Source organism: Pan troglodytes, chromosome 12 (genome assembly GCF_028858775.2).
Source record: "Pan troglodytes isolate AG18354 chromosome 12, NHGRI_mPanTro3-v2.0_pri, whole genome shotgun sequence".
Classification (NCBI taxonomy): Eukaryota; Metazoa; Chordata; class Mammalia; order Primates; family Hominidae; genus Pan; species Pan troglodytes.
Genome location: NC_072410.2, coordinates 93,913,030 through 93,931,994, shown reverse-complemented (window position 1 = coordinate 93,931,994; position 18,965 = coordinate 93,913,030). Strand labels below are relative to the sequence as shown.

Below are 18,965 nucleotides of genomic sequence, written 5' to 3'. Positions count from 1 at the left end.
TGTAATGGCTGGATCATGATAGGTGTACGTTTAGCTTTTCAAGACATTGCCAGATTTTTTTTTCAAAATGGTTGTAGCATTTTGCATTTTTACCAGCAGTGTATAAAAATGAAAATTCCTTCACATCCTCATCAACACTTGGTATAGCATTTAATTTTAGCCATTCTAATAGGTGGGTAGTGGTATTTTGTGTTGTTAAATTGGCTTTCTCTAATGGCTGGGATGTTAAGATTCATGTTTTTGCATTATGGATATCCAGGGATCCCAGTATCATTTGTTGAAAAGATTATCTCTGCTGACTTGGTTTTGCATATACCCCTCCCCCTATAACCCCGAACACCTACACACACCCACACATCCCTGCACCCACACGCTTATCCCTATATCGGTTCTCGTTATTTATAATTGTTAAGTCCTATAAAGTCCCCATGAACACTGATTTAGTCAATAACATTACTCCTTGGGGAAATAGATTAGGTTCCCATGAGCCTCCAGTTGTAACATTTTTTTCATCTATTTATTTTTTTGTTTATATTATTTATATTGTAAAGGTAGCCAGCTTGTAACATTTTTGTCATTAATATATAAAACCTTGTTTTATGTTTGTTTCTATTTAAAGATATCTTATTTAATGCATATGTTTTTGATTGATTAACTTTGAATTCAGAGCACTACAACTCATGTCTGAGTGAAGCTTATTTAACACATACTTTCACTGTAAGGCACATCCCAGTCTTCTTGTGCTTAGGAACACCATAGAGCACTTCAGAATTATGCTTGGGGGCCGTTGTAATTAGTGAAATCTCCAAGAAGGCACAAAAATGCAAAAAACATGGTGCTAGGTGAACTACTTGTTGATAGTATGAGAACGGCAACGGGAAGGCAGAATGTAGCTACCTTAGCTGAAGACATTGAATGTGTTAGGCAACTCAGATTTTTCACTAGTCTACACCCCTGAAGGAGCATAAAATTGTTACAGTGATTTTGAGGTTACAAATAAAATTTTGCAAAAGATGACTTTGCAAATAAGGAATCCATGAATAATGACAATCAACTGCATATGTGTGTATATATAGGTCTGTTTCTGTGCTCTTTACTCAATACCGTTATAATGTTAATTCTCCCCAAATTGACCTACAGATTCAACGCAGACGCATTCAAAATCTTAGGCTTTTTTTGAGAAATTGACAGACTGATTCTAAAATTCAAATGGAAATAACAAATGACAATAGGCAAAATCATTTTGAAAAAGAAGAAAATCATTGGAAGACTAAGATTGATTTCAAGACCTATTATCAAGCGGCACTAATCATGACAGTGTGGTATTAGTGTCAGGATAGACAGACAGATCAATAGAAAAAAACAGAATGTTACTCATTGTTTAAATCTGCCACAAATGCATTATTGCTTTCTCTTTTCTCAAGCAACCATGTTATATGATAGTGACATGGATGCTTCCGTTGTTTTGATCTTTAGTCACTTTACTAGTTTTCAAAAGATGACAAAGCTATTGGGAATCTCATGTGCTGATCTCCATGCCTCCTTAGGTGTTTGCCTTTTTAGGAAAAAAATTAAATCTGTCTTGCTATCTAACTTGCTGGTTTTGTTATCTAGGCAGGTCCGATCAGAAAACAAAGAAAAGAGTGCAGTGATGTCATTTACAGTTACCGATGAACCTGTCTATATTGACTTAACTTTGTCAGAAAACAAAGAAGAGGTAAATGGCTCGATTTTTGAGAATTTGTTTTTGGGTTTCACAGATGTTATTTTTACAGTCAAGGTTTTGATGATTTAATGACTTGAGAAATAGAGAGGACCTGAGGGAGTAACAACAAACTGTAACAAATTTTAGACTGTTCAAAGGAACTTAAATCACTGTAATAATCTCTTATGGGGGAAGGGAAAAGTTTGTACAGGACGGTAGTAAATTCAGGAATTCATTATGTGAATTAAGAAAAGTTGTTCAGGTGGATTTTGTTACTAGGAGTATGTATATATGATTCTTTAATCAGATGAAATTGTTGGTGATAGCTCCTAACTAAGGTGTGTGTGTGTGTGTGTGTGTGTGTGTGTGTGTGTGTGTGTGTGTAGATTTCTTTTTTTATCTCTTTTTTTTTTTTTTCATTTTTTTGAGACGGAGTTTTGCTCTTGTTGCCCAGGCTGGAGTGCAGTGGCACGGTCGCGACTAACCACGACCTCTGCCTCCCGGGTTCAAGCAACTCTCCTGCCTCAGCCTCCTGAGTAGCTGGGATTACAGGCATGTGCCACCATGCCTGGCTAATTTTGTATTTTTTAGTAGAGATGGGGTTTCTCCATTTTGGTCAGGCTGGTCTCCAACTCCCCACCTCAGGTGATCCACCCACCTCAGCCTCCCAAAGTGCTGGGATTACAGGTGTGAGCCACCATGCCCAGCGTATATATGTATGTATTTTATAAGAGTGACGTCCTCTTGTTTGCTGCCTATAAAAAAAGAATTTTTCATGTAAAAATTAGGGATTCGATGATTAAAGGATTAAACCTGTTGTCATTGAAGTGCTTGCTGTTTCTGTTTAACTGAAGCTTTGCAGGATTTTGATTTGCACAGAATCCCATGTTTCTAATGCAAGTTAAGGATATTCACTTTTAACTCAATTTAGTTTTGAAATGCATATTTTGCATTAACCTCTAGGATTTAGAGATGATCATCATGTTTTAATACTTTAAAAAAGTGTTTCAGGGGAAAAAGCATTGGTTTAAAACAAAAAAAATTTTGGTTTAATGTTTCTGGCTGGGTGTGGTGGATAACTTGAGCCCAGGAGTTCAGGACCAGCCTGGGCAACATAGCGAGACCCTGTCTCTACAAAAAATAAAAAAGTTAGCTGTGCATGGTGGCATGCACTGGTGGTCCCACATACTTGGGAGGCTGTGGTGGGAAGATCGCCTGAGCCTGGGAGGTCGAAGCTGTAGTGAGCTATGATCCTGCCACTGCATTCCAGCCTGGGTGACAGTGAGACCCCGTCTCAGTAAATAAGTAAATAAATACATATAGCTTCTGTTGCTAATAAACTTGGCTTTCTAATATGAAATGGGGGCCATTGATGATCAGATCAGTGATTCCCTATAAAGATTTTTGTCTTTAAGAAAAGTAGTAGGGGCTGGGCGCTGTGGCTCACACCTGTAATCCCAGCCTTTGGGAGGCCGAGGCAGGTGGATCACGAGGTCAGGAGATCGAGACCACGGTGAAACCCTGTCTCTACTAAAAATACAAAAAATTAGCCGGGGCTGGTGGCGGGCGCCTGTAGTCCCAGCTACTCGGGAGGCTGAGGCAGGAGAATGCCGTGCACCTGGGAGGTGGAGCTTGTAGTGAGCCGAGATAGTGCCACTGCACTCCAGCCTGGGTGACAGAGCGAGACTCCGTCTCAAAAAAAAAAAAAAAAAAAACTAGTAGGAATCCTACACTTAATTACAATAATGATTTAATGTTATTATAAAGTTGGACATGCTTGTGTACATTCAGTGTGATCAGTGCCCTCACTATTCTGATGATTGGATGTTCTGATCGTAGGGAACTGATGAGAAACATTTTGGTATTTTCCCCTCTAACTTTATTTTTATTTTATTTTATTTTTTTTGGAGACAGAGTCTCTGTCGCCCAGGCCGGAGTGCAGTGGTGCAGTCTTGGCTCACTGCAACTTCTGTCCCCTGGGTTCAAGCAGTTCTCTTGCCTCAGCCTCCCTGGTAGCTGGAATTACAGACTGCGCTACCACGCCTGGCGAATTTTTGTACTTGAGTGGAGACAGGGTTTTGCCATGTTGGCCAGCCTGGTTTCAAACTCCTGGCCTTGAGTCTTGAGTGATCCGCCTGTCTCGGCCTCCCAAAGTTCTGTAATTACAGGTGTGAGCCACCGTGCCTGGCCCCCTGTGACTGTAAAATAAAGAGATTGATTTAAGTTGAAGTGACTTTCTAAAAAAAAAAAAAATAAATTTTTTTCTTTCTTTCTTTCTTTTTTTTTTTTTTTTGGAGACAGAGTCTTGCTCTGTCACCCAGGCTGGAGTGTAGTGGTGCGATCTCGGCTCACTGCAATCTCTGCTTCCCAGGTTCAAATGATCCTTCTGCCTCAATATCCCAAGTAGCTGGGATTACAGGTGCATATCACCACACCCGGCTAATTTTTGTGTTTTTCTAGTAGAGATGGGGTTTTGCCATGTTGGGAAGGCTGGTCTTGAACTCCTGACCTCAAGTGATCTGCCCACCTTGGCCTCCCAAAGTGCTAGGATTACAGGCATAAGCCACCCCACTCAACCAAAAGTTTTAAACCTTTATTTGTGTGTGTGCGATTTTTAGAGGTAGGTTCTTTAAGTCTAAATACAAGTAATTTATGGAAGAAAAATCACTTTCCTTGGAGTAGCAAAACTTGCCACTAGTCTATGTAGAGAATAGACTGAGGGATTTTTTTTGTTTGTTTTTGTTTTTGAGACAGTCTCCCTCTGTCAGCCAGGCTGGAGTGCAGTGGTGTGATCTCAGCTCACTGCAAACTCTGCCTCCCAGGTTCTAGCATTTCTTCTGTCTCAGCCTCCTGGGTAGCTGGTACTACAGGCATGCACCATCACGCCCGGCTAATTTTTATATTTTTAGCAGAGTTGGGGTTTCACCATGTTGGCCAGGCTGGTCTTGAACTCCTGACCTCAGGTGTTCTGCCCGCCTTGGCCTCACAAAGTGCTGGGATTACAGGTGTGAGCCATTGCGCCTGGGCAAGACTGAATTTTTACTTTCTCTTTTTCTGACTGAATTCTGTTGCTACTTTTAGATTTAACTTTAGGTTTGATTCAGAGTTTATCTTGGAATACTATTGGCATTATATTTAAAATTATTGATAATAAAGAAGGGAGCAGAACTTTTTAAAAAAAAATTTTTTTTTTTTTTGAGACGGAGTCTTGCTTTGTCGCCAGGCTGGAGTGCAGTGGCACAATCTCAGCTCACTGCAACCTCTGCCTCCCGGGTTCAAGCGATTCTCCTGCCTCAGCCTCCTGAGTAGCTGGGACTACAGGTTCATGCCACCATGCCCAGCTAATTTTTGTATTTTTAGTAGAGACAGGGTTTCACCATGTTGGCCAGGATGGTCTTGATCTCTTGACCTTGTGATCGGCCTGCCTCGGCCTCCCAAAGTGCTGGGTTTACAGGTGTGAGCCACTGTGCCCAGCCTTTTAAATGATTTTTTAAGATATTAAACTAGGAATGATGGATCAGGAAGCCAAGTTCTAATTCTGGCACTTCATGTAAGATTGTAGTTAACAGCAGTAAGTTAGAATTAAAATTCCAAAACAAAACTTTGATTATGATATTGCAGAATAATCTGCTTATTTTATCCTCAAAAGTTACCAGCCTTTCTATAGACAGTTAGAGATTAGATTTGGATGCCTGTCAGTTGGAGTTGCAGAACGGGGAACTAGAAAATTTGATGGCGGAGAAATGATCTCTTCCCCTAAACTTTTTCTTTTTCTTTTTTGAGATGGGGTTTCACCCTATTGTCCAGGCTGGAGTGCAGTGGTGCCATCAAGGCTCACTGTTGCCTTGACCTCCCTGGGCTCAAGTGATCCCACCCCAGTCTTGTGAGTAGCTGGGACTACAGGCATGTGCCCACCATACTCTGCTAATTTTTATTGTATTTTTTGTGCAAATGGAGTTTCACTATATTTCCTAGTCTGGTCTCGAACTTCCAGGCTCTAGCTATCTTCCCGCCTCGGCCAAAGTGCTGGGATTACAGGCCTGAGCCACTGTGTCTGGCCCTCCCCTGACAACTGTCATGTAGCACTAAACCTCAGAAAGAATGAAATTTTCTTTAATCTCTCCTTTCTGAGATTTCTTATTTTTAAATACACCAGTAAAGAATTTTAAACATTTTCAAAGTTGTTTTTCACAACGAAAGTTAGTCTCTTTTTTCTAGTTTTTAATTGATATATTACAGTTGTGCAAAGTTAGTCTTAAAACACTTTATATATTTCATTTTCTCTCAATGTATTGGCTCCTCCCTGAATTCTCTCATTACCTTTATAATTAGAGTAGGAATAGCAGTGTTTTGGAAGTGCTTTCATTTAAGCTTTCCTTAAGAAAGTTCCAGAACTTTAAAAAATGAGCTTTAGAGGGGCTGACAGCAAGAGTCTGGTAGGTAGGAGCATGCAGAGAGCCTAGGCCACTCACATTGATAGTGAATGGAGGGAGAGAGGCAGCGAGGGCTTACAACAACCCTTTCTAGGTGGTGGGGGCATCTCCAGACAGCTTAGGCCACTTACATTGACCGGGGATGGAGGAAGAGAGGCGATGAGGTCTTACAACACCCCTTCCTAGCCATACAGGCAAAATGGCTTTTTCTGTATTCCCGGCAAGAGGGGCATGTCAGCTCCATGTTGCCAGCCTTTGCACTTGGTAGTAACTTTGTTCATCTAACTTGGAGGGCTCATTCTCCTTGACTGTTCTCTTCTTGGCTTAAACATTTATCTAGAATCTTGACAACACCACCACTAATGGTTATTTTGACAGAGGTAATTATTTTTAAATGGATTCTTGCTGTGTTTTTTTTTTTTTTTTTTTCTGGATGTGTAATGGGGTGGGAAGGACAGCTGAGTTTTCATAAGTTAGACTGGGGACTGGAGTATGTTATCCATTATAATACGTTGGTTACATTTTTCTTTTAGCCTGTCAAGTTGGCTGTTGTTTGCAGAGATGGTCAAGTCCATCTTTTTGAACACATATTAAATGGGTAAGTAAGAAATTTTCCAAGTAAGAAATTTGTTTCTTTCCCTGACTTGTTACTTGGTCATACTCCCACCTGGTTATTCTTTGCATCATATTACTATTCAGCCAGATTATTTTGAAAGCATTTTTCTTTATCCACATGACTATATACATTGCCAGTTAAAACTGGGTGTCAAATTTATATATTTGTGATTAGGAGAGTGGCTTTTTATGATGTATCCTTAGTACATGTTGGATAATTCTAATGATACATTTCAGAAGAAAGTGGCTAAGCTGGAGAGATTCACTTGTGAACCTTGATGATGTTTTATTTATCTTTGAGCGTGCTTTACTTCCCCTTGCCAGTGCTGTTGTTTTGATAGACAGGGGAGTATTGTTGTCAGGTTGTGTAGCAGTCATAGACCAGGAGTCAGCAAACTGGCTTGCAGGCCACATTCAGTGGAGACCATTTGTGGTCTGGAGAACCTGAAATTTTTATTATTTTGCCCTTTTCAGAAAACTTGCCAAACTTTGTCATTATACTGTAAACATGGTCGAGACTCAGTTTTGCGCACAAATTTTGTTAAGCTTTAAAATGGTTTTAACCTCTTGTTGTCAGTTGGCACCCTTCTTTTAAAATACCAGTATAGGAATTTATTTAAATATAAACAGATTATGAAAAAAGTATATACTCATTTCAAAACACCCAGGATGCCCAAACACTTGATTTTAAAACCTGAGTCTCCCTCCATTGAGTTCTGCTCCTATAGGTAACTGTTAACATTTTAGTGTGTAACTCTTGAAGCTTTTATTTATAGAAGGATGTGTGTACCTGGAATGAATAATTGAGACTCAGAAGAAGTGGGACCCAAAGGTAGCTGGCCACAGTGAGGACTCCCTGGGCAGTGGCAAACCATTGAAGGATTTCAAGCAGAGGATTCGATGAGCTTTGGCCTGAGTTTTAAGACAGTCGTTCATTGAGAATAGACTATAGAGGGTGAAAGGCTAAAGTAGAGACCCCAAATCCTGGGTTTAGAGATAGTTGTGGAGTCAGGATGATAGGAGGAGTAAGTTGGAAAGATAGGGATCATGAGATGCTTACACCTGGGATATTATGCAGGATGTACACTTGTGGAGAATAAGTGGTAATAAGATGCGTAGGGTGTGAGGAGTTTGTGGCTGAAATACAGTGAGGGGCATATTCATTTGAGAAAGGAGTTGACAGATCAGAGTGTCAGGAGTGTCCATCAACCTGGACACTGGGTGTGGAACCCACTAAGAAAGGAATTCATTTAGAGTAATGTTAGAAGTAATGACCTCAAGCCACTGAAATCTTTAAGAAATGCGGATGGTGGCAGAGATCATTGGATGACGGCAGGAGGGAGTGGTAGCTGGTATCTGGTGACAACAATTGAAAAGATTTTAGGGACGAAAAAGGGATAGACTATTGTCTTGAAGTGTCAGTGAAGAGCAGGGAACTCATTTATATCATGTCCAAGGCCCCTGACACAAATGGTATGGGAGAGAAAACAGGTACAAGTTGGGAGTGCTGCAGGGACAAGCCAGGGTAGAGGAAGAATGTGAAGAGAGCCCCTAGAGAAGCCATTGAGGACACAATTTTGCTGCTGGAACTACACTCCAGAGGCTTGCTGAGGCTTTTGGGGATTGGGAGAAACTGGAGACGGGGCTGACTGGAACAGGGCTTGGACAGAACCATATAGGACCTGAAGTACAGGGTGGCAAGAGAACGTTTGGCAGCTTGGGGCTTCTTGGCGGGGCCTGAAAAAATGGGACAGAGGGGGAAGTAGGTCTCCAGTCTGATTTTGGTGGTGAGGTTTTGAGTATAGGTAGAGGTAGGTGAGGTCTTGAAAGGAGTACTCATGCTCCGGAGACCCAGGTGACTCCTGATGGCAGTATAGAGGCTAGAGGGGGGGGTCACATTTCGTGACTTGACGTCAGTTCCAGAGAGTTAGTATGAGACGTTTTTTCAAATTCCTTAATCTCATTTCCCCCTCCATTTCCAGGTACTGCAAAAAGCCTTTGACTTCAAACTGCACAATTCAGATAGCAACACCTGGGAAAGGCAAGAAGTCAACACCAAAACCCATCCCTATTCTAGCTGCTGGTTTTTGCTCAGACAAAATGTCATTGTTGCTTGTATATGGCAGTTGGTTTCAGCCTACTATTGAGCGAGTGGTACGTAGCTGCTACTCTGGAGTAAAGCAATATAGCATCCCTATGTCCATGGAAGAGAGTGATTTTAAAAATAACAACATTGGTCTTTAAGATAAATAATATATTCTTTTTTAATTAAAGGATTTCTTCATGGAGTGGTTTATTTTAATTTTGAGAGCTCTATATCCAACATAATTTAACACCTGGTCAGTTTAAAGCATTGTTTGAGTTATTTATATCAGCCCTCTCCCTTGGTACTATGTTTTAAAAATCTGGTGTGTATTTTGCACTTCTAGCACATCTCAGTTTGGACTAGCCACATTTCAAGTGCTCAGTGCCACATGTTCCTAGTGTCTTACTAGTTGGTCAGTACAGGTATGCCTTATGTTGAATTTTGCCTAGTTATGAAGATATGAATCTTAATAATAGGATCTCTTAGTATTAGCACTCATTGGATTTTCTAAGTGGAAATGTAATGGGCAGTGCAATGATTTAACATTGTTTACTACAGACGTTTCTTGAAGACTTGTGAGTTATCGTAAGCATGTACAAAAGGTTATTTCTTAAGCTTGCATTTAAAATGCGTTTACTTAGTATGATCCTCAGCAAGACTATGAGTGGAATATTACATGCTCACACAAGCATACATGCATATGGTTTAATTAAAAAAATAAAAAAAGGAGAAAAGTGTTAAGCTGTAAACATGGCTCCTTGCCATATGTGAATTCCATCCCTCTCTGTTTGCAGCCATTGTTGACTATTTTTTTGCGTCTTTCCCGATATTGATTAATTACATGGGCATATAGAATTATGTATCACTTTAAATCTTTATTGGTTTGCTGCATCTGACTCCCCCGATCCTATTTAATATCGTGTCAGGACATACAGATGCATTTTGTTAATCAACAGTGCTACCTTTGACTTGCTTATGGAAAGGACAATAGGAGAGTTAAGAGTAGAACCATTTACTATTTTGAGCACAGACTGTTTCTTAAAAGGATGATGAACTGATACGTTTTCTTTAAAACCTGTTACGTTTAAAAATTCTGTTGACCTTTAAAAAATAAATGTGAAAAATTCAAGCAGTTCATAGCTGAGGAAAGTAAACCTTGGTACCCAATGTCTTCAGAATTACCATTTTTCTTAACTGCAGTCAGTCTGAGTGGTGATCGTGGTTAACAATTGAGTGTGGAAGTCTTCCATACTTTTTAATATTTTATAAAAATGCACAAGTAGTCATTTATTTTTCATTTTGTTCTTATTCCCAGTTGCTTTGTTTGACACTCTTTTTTTTTCTTTCCTCTCATCTTCCCCTTTAAAAAAAATATATTTTCAGGCTTTAAACTCCAGAGAACCTCATATGTGTTTAGTAAGAGATATTTCAAACTGCTGGGCCCCCAAAGTAGAAACAGCTATAACAAAGGTGAGCACATTACAAATTTGAAGTTTTAAGAAAAAGGATATTTCTTTGGGTGAATGGAACTGTTACTTAGTATTATGATTAAACTGAGTTTTTTATCCTTTAATATCTTTATTCTCTTGTCTTATAAATTTTGTGGGATTATGGTTTTAGATGTCAAGAATTGTACTCCTGATTTGTTGAGTGAATGAATGAATAGAAGACTAGCAGTTGAAGACCTTGGATGTGGTTCTTCCCTGCCCACCATGCATGATCATCTGGGCCAGGAAGAATGTAGGGATAAACATCAATATCAGATTTATCAGTAGATAGTTTTTATCAATCTCAGTACTTAAAAGAGCATTACTTTGCTGAGAGGAATGCTGTATTTCAGGGTGTAATAAAACCGTCATGGGGCTGGAATATAATACCACAAAAGCATAGGAGCATCATCATGGTGCTCCATTTTGCATATAACTTGGTGTCTACATGTAGGGGACGTGTTTCGTGGTTTAGTGAGAAAGGGAAAGCCAAGACATGCTATGATGACATCCATATGGTTTCGCTGCTGGCTGAGTTTCAGAGATGACACCTTTCTCTTGGCTGTCTGAGCATTTCTGGCAGAGATTGAATTCTGGAGGTAGTTGTAAAATGTGTAACTGCACTTTTTAAATTTTTAAAAATCATTGTGTCTTTATGTAATCTGTAGTTTTTTAAAGCCAGTTGAATTTAGTAGTGGGGGCTTGTATACCAACGTTAGTGACACTAAATATTTAATAAGTTCTGATAACCAACTACTGTCAGGCCAGTCGGATTTTACTCTTATGTGGTATTGTAAGCTTTAAATTCACAGTCTTTCAGATTGTCACTTAAAAAGTTTGTCAACATTCAATTTAAAATATATCTTAAGTTGATATCAAATTAATTATATTGCATTTTTCCAATAGAGGAGCCCTTTAAAAGCTGTTTTCTCATTGAGGATGCTTAAGGACTAAGGTATGATTTCCTTTTTCACACTTTGGCTATTCCTGTTGAACAGGTGAGGACACCAGTGATGAATTCTGAAGCAAAAGTTCTGGTGCCTGGGATTCCTGGTCATCATGCAGCTATCAAGCCCGCTCCTCCACAAACCGAGCAAGTAGAGACCAAGAGGAAGTCAGGGGGAAATGAGGTAATGCAACCGCTTTGACCATATATTTGAGTTTGTGATTTAAAATTACTGGGAAATTCTAACAAGTGTGTTGGATAGAGCCAAAGTTAAATCTTTAGAAATTTACTGAGATTTCTCCTGTTATGCTCTCTTTTATCTTCACCATCATAGATTTCATAATTCTAGATTGTCATCTTTGTTTAACAGAGAAGATGGAACCTTCAGTAACTAAAGAGGGTGCTGTTTTGGCCATTAGTTAGTAGTTAGCTGGGTAACATAAAATGGAATAAGTCAAGCCAGGACTTGCTGTGATGACTATCATTGGGTTTCGCATGTTGCTGAGTTCCAGTGATGCCTCTTTTCTCTTGGCTGTCTGAGCAATCCTGGCTAACCTAGTGCCAGTTGGTCTCTAAAAGTGATAGTCATTATAACTGCGTAAGTGTTTATGATCTTCATTTTTTCCTCAGTTCCCAAAATCCTTTGTGGTTACTGTACATGTCTGTGCAGAGTTGTTTTTTATCTTCCATTCACATTCTTCCCTCTTACATAAGGAATCTGGAATTTTAACTGTTTCATTCTTACAGAAATACTAGGTTTCTTTAGCTGATTTTACTTTAATTTGTATTTTTTTTTCTTTGTCCAATTTTTGAAGGATAATTTAGCTGATTTTAAATGCGTTTATTGGGTGGTGGGGTGGGGATAACATAGCTTCATAAAACATGTTCATAACATGTTCATAAAAGTTATTCCTCAGTTACATGATAGCTGAGTTTAAAAATAAAGTGCCAACTTTCTTTGGCTTGGCCTAGTTTCAACTTTTTAATTTCCCCATGTCCTTTTTAATCTTTTTTGTGTTAGGATAAACCAAGCACATCTGTTTGCTATGTTAGTCATAAAACAAATTTCTTTTTGATAACCAAGAGGCTGACAGAACATGTTAGACTTGATTTAATCAGGAATCAGTTCTATACAATTGAGGGTGTTTGTTGTTGTTTTTGTTCGTTTGTTTGTTTTTTGGAGATAGGGTCTCATTCTGTCACCCTGACTGGGGTGCAATGGTTTGATCTTGGCTCACTGCAACCTCCACCTCCTGGGCTCAAGTGATCCTCCCACCTCAGCCTCTTGAGTAGCTGGGACCATAGATGGATGCCACTATGCCTGGCTAATTTTTTTATAGAGACAGAGTTTTGCCATGTTGCCCAGGCTGGTCTCGAACACCTGGGCTCAAGTGATCCGCCTGCCTCAGCCTCCCAGAGTGCTGGGATTACAGGTGAGAGCCACCACACCCGGACCACAGTTGAGTTTTTGTATAGCAAATTGCATCATGTTTATTTACACATAAATGTTAAGTATTTATCAAGGAAGGACACTTAGTTGTAGTATAGCATATTCTAGCTAATAAATCATCATTTGGAGCTCACTGTTAAAAATAGGAAGACATTTTAAAAAATGTTTTGGGAACATAACATTTCTTTATGCCCTTTTAATAATATTTTGTTTCCTCCTGCAGATCTGAGAGTGACACCAAGGGATAGTTATAGTGGGGCAAGCTTCTGTGAGAATAGGTCTTAAGTCTTGCGTTTTAGAATCAGATGCCAGGTCCTTGCCTTTTCTGAATCTTCATTTAGAAGGATTTTTCTGAATGAACATTTTCAAACTATGTGCTTCTTGGGCCGTTGTTTTTTTCACTAGAATCTGGAAGCTTGGATTGCAGATGTTTGTCTCCAACATTGGCATTATGGTAATGAGGTTCTCTTGGAATAAGAATGAGCATATTAGTGTTTTCTAGGGTTGAGGTGTAAATCCTATTTTATTTTATTTTATTTTATTTTTTTTGTCTCCAAACTACTTTAAGTCTTGTCTGGTAACACATTAACAATCCTTTCTGTTCTGTAGGTTAGCATTGAAGAACGTCTGGGAGCAATGGATATAGACACACACAAAAAAGGAAAGGAAGACCTCCAGACGAATAGCTTTCCAGTTCTTCTTACCCAGGGCTTAGAAAGTAACGATTTTGAAATACTAAATGTAAGTATATAGCAATTTTTAACTAAATTAACATGGTTAATATTTCTTAGAAAATGATTGACATAGCACATTCACAGCTGTGAGCCATCATGTTACAGAGCCATTTGGAATGTAATGTTTTATGAGTTTAGTCAAACATGTATCACTTGGTGGCATTATACAGACAGTCACCAACCTACAACGGGATTGCATTGAGTTATTTTGAACCTGGAATGCATTTTCTCATAGAAATACTGTTCTGAATTATTAGGTTATTAGGCTTTAGTTCATAAAAGCCTTTATAAACATAGTGTAGCTGAATGATAATACTCAGCATTCTAGATCACAATTTATATTTTTTTCTGTAGGAAAATGCGTTCCTGAGTTTTTACTCTGGATTCCAGAAACTTATTTCCCCCTGGCCGTGAGAGGGGGCAGTGAGGTGGAACCTTGGCAATGGGTAGGAGGTTTGGGGGAAAATTCAAGAGGGTTGGGGGTTATGTTGTAAAATATGTAGAGGTAAAAGTACTAGAAACTTTGTATAAAGGGAGGCATTTATGATTTCTGTGTAAGTTGGTGACTGCTTGTATGAAGTTACTCAGTTTGATTCTCTTAAATTCTACAGTTTGACAGCATTCTATCTAGAATATTTAAGTGAAAAACAGTTCGTTTCAAGTACTGCCTGATCAGATTAAAGCAGTTTACATTTGCTAATGCATTTATTCTTAATGACTCATAGCAGTGTTGTGATTTCAGTGAGTGTCAATGTGACTTTAATCCATAACCTATGAATAGTGTGTCTCATTTTATTTGATCCATTTTTTTAGGGTACATTGATCCTAAAATTACTTTTAAAATAGTTTGTGAATGTGTGTATTGTGGAGGTAGATTTTAGTTTACCGTGGCATAGAAACCTGGGTGAAGATTTGGTGAAAAATCTGTAGAAAACAATTGACAGTGTTTTTGAAATGGAATATAACATAACTGCCCTCATTGCGTTCTAATTATGCTTTGAAACCTTCCTCAGTAGGTACAAATGAATCAAGTACAAATTTTTTCTTTTTCTTATTAAGAAACAGTTCAAAACATTTAGAATAGTACAGTGGACCATCACGAACTCATTACCTAGTTTCAAAAATTATCAATACTAGCCAATCAACTGTTGATTTGTTGATAGTCTCACTTGTCTCCCCAAGTTATGGTGAAGCAAATCTCAGATGATCACATATCATTTTATCCATAAATATGCCCCATTCAACTTAAAACATCCTTTAAAAAAATAACCATAATCCATTGTTGCACCTCAAAAAAGTAATTCTTTAAAAATTATCAAATATCGTTAGTGTTTGTATTTCCCTGATTGTCTCAAACTTTTTTTTTATTTCTGCTTTTTTTTTTGGAGATAGAGTCTTGCTTTGTAGCCCAGGCTGGAGTGCAGTGGCGCAATCTCGGCTCACTGCTATCTCTGCCTCCCAGGTCCTGGTTCAAGCAATTCTCCTGCCTCAGCCTCCCGAATTGCTGGGGTTACAGGCGCATGCCACCATGCCCAGCTAATTTTTGTATTTTTAGTAGAGACGGGGTTTCACCATGTTGGCCAGGCTGGTCTTGAACTCCTGAGCTCGTGATCCACCCGCCTTGGCCTCCCAAAGTCCTGGGATTACAGGCGTGAGCCACTGTGCCGGCCTATTTTTGCTTTCTTTAAAACAAGATTCCAACAGAGTCTACACTGTATTTAGTTGGTATGCCCCTTCTGTCTCTTGCAATTTAGTTTTTTGGAAAAGTTAGGTTATTTGCCCAGTAGAGCATTCCATGTTCAAGATTTTGCATACTGCATCACTGTGGTATCATTTAACACATTGCTCTGTTTATCTTGTTCTTTATATAGGCTAGATCTAGAAGCTTGAAGATCTAGATCTAGATCTGGTTAGATCTATAAGCTAGAAGAGATTCGGTTTAAAATCTTTTTTTTTTTGCAAGAACATTTCAAAGATGTTAATATGTAACTTTCATTAAGTGTCGTAGGTGTTGAAAGGGAAAATAAAATGCTGTTTATGAAAACACTTCTTAAATTGTATAGGTTACTTAGGTAAAAATAATAGAGAAGTGGTTGAATGATGAAAAATTGTGTGCTTGAAAAGTTAGTAAAGAGCATAAAATACACATGCCCTTCCCCCCGCCTTATTTTATTTTATTTTTTAAATGAGACAGGGTCTCACTCTGTCACCCAGGCTGGAAGAGCAGTGTTGCAATTGTAGCTCACTGCATGAACTCCTGGGCTCAAGTGATCCTGCCACCTCAGCCTCCTGAGTATCTGGGACTGCAGGCACGCATCACCATAGCCAGCTAATTTTTAAAAATTTTTTTGGTAGAGACAGGGTCTGCTGTGTTGCTCAGATTGGTTTCAAAGTCTTGTTCTCTAGTAATCCTCCTGCCTCAGCCTCACAAAGTGCTGGCATAGAATAGCCCTTTCAGAAAATTTTTATTCTATTGATTGATTGATCGATTGTCGCCCAGGCTGGTGTGCAGTGGTGCGGTCTCAGCTCACTGCAACCTCTGCCTCCCAGGTTCAAGCGATTCTCCTGCCTCGGCCTCCTAAGTAGCTGAGATTATGGTTGTGCGCCACCACACGCAGCTAATTTTGTATTTTTAGTAGAGACAGGGCTTCACTGCGTTTGCCAGGATGGTCTCAGACTCCTGATCTCCGGTCACCTGCCCCTCTTGGCCTCCCAGAATGCTGGGATTACAGGCGTAAGCCACCGTTCCCAGCCAAGTAAACCCTTTTTTAAAAAAGAAAAGAATGGATGTTCTTATAATGTATTACCTAGGAGATTATGCATTTATATATTCTGTACTCTAAAAAGAAAGAGGTTAGTAACATTTTTCCTTCTAAAAACGTTTTCCCCCTTCCCAAAAGCTGCCTTATGAGGATACATAGTTATGAGGATATTAAAAATAGGAACAAAAGAAGAATGTGAGCAGTGACAGGGATACAACATGGCACCTTCCAAGAGGTTAATACTGTCTGTCATAGAAAATCTGACATTAACATTAATGGCATTTGGAAGGTGGAAATGTAACTCAATGAATTAGTGTGTAGCTTATGCAAAAAGAGAAGCATATTTATGTAATTCATGGCATCCATAGGGGATATTTTTAAATATTTTAAAAAGCATTTAAGTTAAATATTTTTTAACAGTTCCATTTATAGTAGTACCAAAAAATACCTAGGGTATATCTAAAACAGGTAACTGTCTCTACACTGAAAATTATAACAGTTGAGAGAAGTTAATGAAGACCTAAATAAATAGAGATCTAAGCCCTGTTCATGGGTTAGAATATTGTGTATTTTGGGGTCAAGAATTCTCCCCAAATAATCTATATATTTAATCCATTCTCAATTAAAATTCCAGCAGTCCTTGTCAGCCACCTTCGTAGAAATTGACAAACCTATCCTAAAATTTATGTGGAAATGCAAAGGACATGGAATAACCAAAGAAATGGTAAAAAGCAAGTTGGAGGAATCACCCAGTTGATTTCAAAATAAAGCTATAGTAGTCAAGATAGTTTGATATTGGTGAAAAAATAAATATAGATTAAGGGGCCAAAACAGAGTCCAGAAATAAACCACATGCAATTGGAAAAAAATGGATCTCAGTTTTATCTCACCTTACACAAAAATCAATGCAAAATAGACCATAGACTTGACTGTAAAACCTAAAACTACATAACTTCTGGGAAAAAACAGGAGAACATCTTTGTGAACAGAGTGGGGAAAGATTTCTTAGATATAGCACACAATGCATGAAATGTTAAAGAAAAAATTGGTCATTTGAACCTTATCAAAATTAGAAACTTCTGTTCTTGGAAAAACAGTGTTAGGAGTATAACAAAACAAGCTGAGGGCTGGGAACAAAATATTAGCAACTCATGTTAGACAAAGGATTTGTATCTGGACTTTAAAGCAGTTGGTAAAGGTTTGAACAGACACTTCACAATAGAATTCAAATGGCCAGTAAGCACATGTAAAGGTATTATGCATTATTAATTATCACAGAAAGGCAAATTAAAACCACAGTGAAATAAAGCTTGCATACACCCCTTAAAGGTTGATAAAAATGAGAAAGACACTAATACCATCTGTTGGTGAGGATGTAGAGCAGCTGAAATTCAACTATGTTACTGGTGGGAATGTAAATGGTATAACTACTTTGGAAAACAACTAGTTTATTAAAAATTGAGGATGTATCCACCATATGATGGAGCCATTCTGCTGCTGGATATTTACCAGGAGAATAACACACATACGTTCATACAAAGACTTCCTTATGAATGTTCTTTGTAATGACCCTAAACTGGAAAGAACACATATGTCCTTTAACAGGTGAATGGAGAAACAAATTGTTCATCTAGCAATATAAGTAATGTGTTATTAATAGACCAGTAGTATTCATGAATCTCAAACTAAGGCTGTGAGAAAGAAGCCAAGCAAAAAGTAATATAAATTCCTATTTATATAAAAATTCTGGAAAAGCAGACCAATATATAGTTCAGTAGCTGCCTGGGAATCGGGGTGGAAGGAGGGATACATTTAAAGGGACCCAAGGAGACCCGAGGGTGATACAGTGTTTATTTTTATCGTATCATAGTATTTGTTTCATGGGTAAAGAGTATGTCAAACTGATCAAGCAGTACACTTTAAATATATGGTGTTTATTACGCTTCATTTGTACTGCAGTAAAGTTGTAAAAGAAAAATCTTGTCTTCAACACCACCTTCTTAGTAGTTATAACTATGGCTTATAGGTTTGTTTCTTTACATACATCCTTGATGGAAATTAATGAGGCTGACTCCTCTGTTTATTATCATTTCACTTAGTTTGGGATAACGTATTTTTATTTGCTGATTTTAAATAGAAAATCATTACTAATTACTGAGATCAGGAGGTCAAAGCTGCAGTGAGCTGTGATCATGTCACTGCACTCCAGCCCAGACAGCAGAATGAGGCCCCTGTTTCAAATAAATACATTAATAGGTTGGAAACTAACTTCCTCTATTTTTGCCTTTTGGTGCCACTGCTGTTTCTATTCTGAGCATATTTATAGCAACAACCATCACCAACAAATACACCATTAGAAAGACTCTCTGGAACTAAACCCTTTCAAAAGGACCCTAATTTTCACCTTCTACTTCTGTAAAGCATGTGGGGCTTGAAGAAGTTGAACAACCTGTCCTAGAAGGTGTGCTTGTAAGGGGCAGGACCAGAACTGATCTGCTCTGTGTCCTTTGCTGTAACCCAGTGTGGAGACTGGGTCTGTACCATAGATGTACCCTTAAAGGGTTTTGATTCAAGCTCTCATTATGTCATCTTTTGATTGGCATAAAATTTTACCAAAATGTTGACACCTACTTTAAAAGGATTTCTTGCTTTCTAAGTAATTTTACTGTTTTGCTCACTGTAGGGTGGATACGGCCCAAATTTCATAAAATGGAGGTTTGGGAACATCTCTAAAGTGGCATATGTCT

At 38.6% G+C, this 18,965-nt stretch overlaps 1 protein-coding gene and 2 non-coding genes across 4 annotated transcripts in view; all 3 read left to right on the top strand.

The window, feature by feature from the left end:
- The window catches only part of WDR43 (WD repeat domain 43), a 54,197-nt gene that overhangs the window by 21,690 nt on the left and 13,542 nt on the right, over window positions 1-18,965 (top strand). For both annotated transcript variants that reach the window (XM_515377.8, XM_063789199.1), the window contains exons 6-11: window positions 1,615-1,717; window positions 6,672-6,736; window positions 8,736-8,907; window positions 10,223-10,309; window positions 11,325-11,456; window positions 13,332-13,463. In XM_515377.8, the coding sequence (XP_515377.3) occupies window positions 1,615-1,717; window positions 6,672-6,736; window positions 8,736-8,907; window positions 10,223-10,309; window positions 11,325-11,456; window positions 13,332-13,463 (691 nt within the window). The remainder of the gene's footprint in view (window positions 1-1,614; window positions 1,718-6,671; window positions 6,737-8,735; window positions 8,908-10,222; window positions 10,310-11,324; window positions 11,457-13,331; window positions 13,464-18,965) is intronic.
- On the top strand, window positions 10,823-10,900 carry LOC112208256 (small nucleolar RNA SNORD53/SNORD92). The gene has a single exon (XR_002942672.1). It is a non-coding gene; the product is annotated as a small nucleolar RNA SNORD53/SNORD92 (small nucleolar RNA).
- LOC112208257 (small nucleolar RNA SNORD53/SNORD92) lies at window positions 11,739-11,816 on the top strand. Its single transcript, XR_002942673.1, has one exon. It is a non-coding gene; the product is annotated as a small nucleolar RNA SNORD53/SNORD92 (small nucleolar RNA).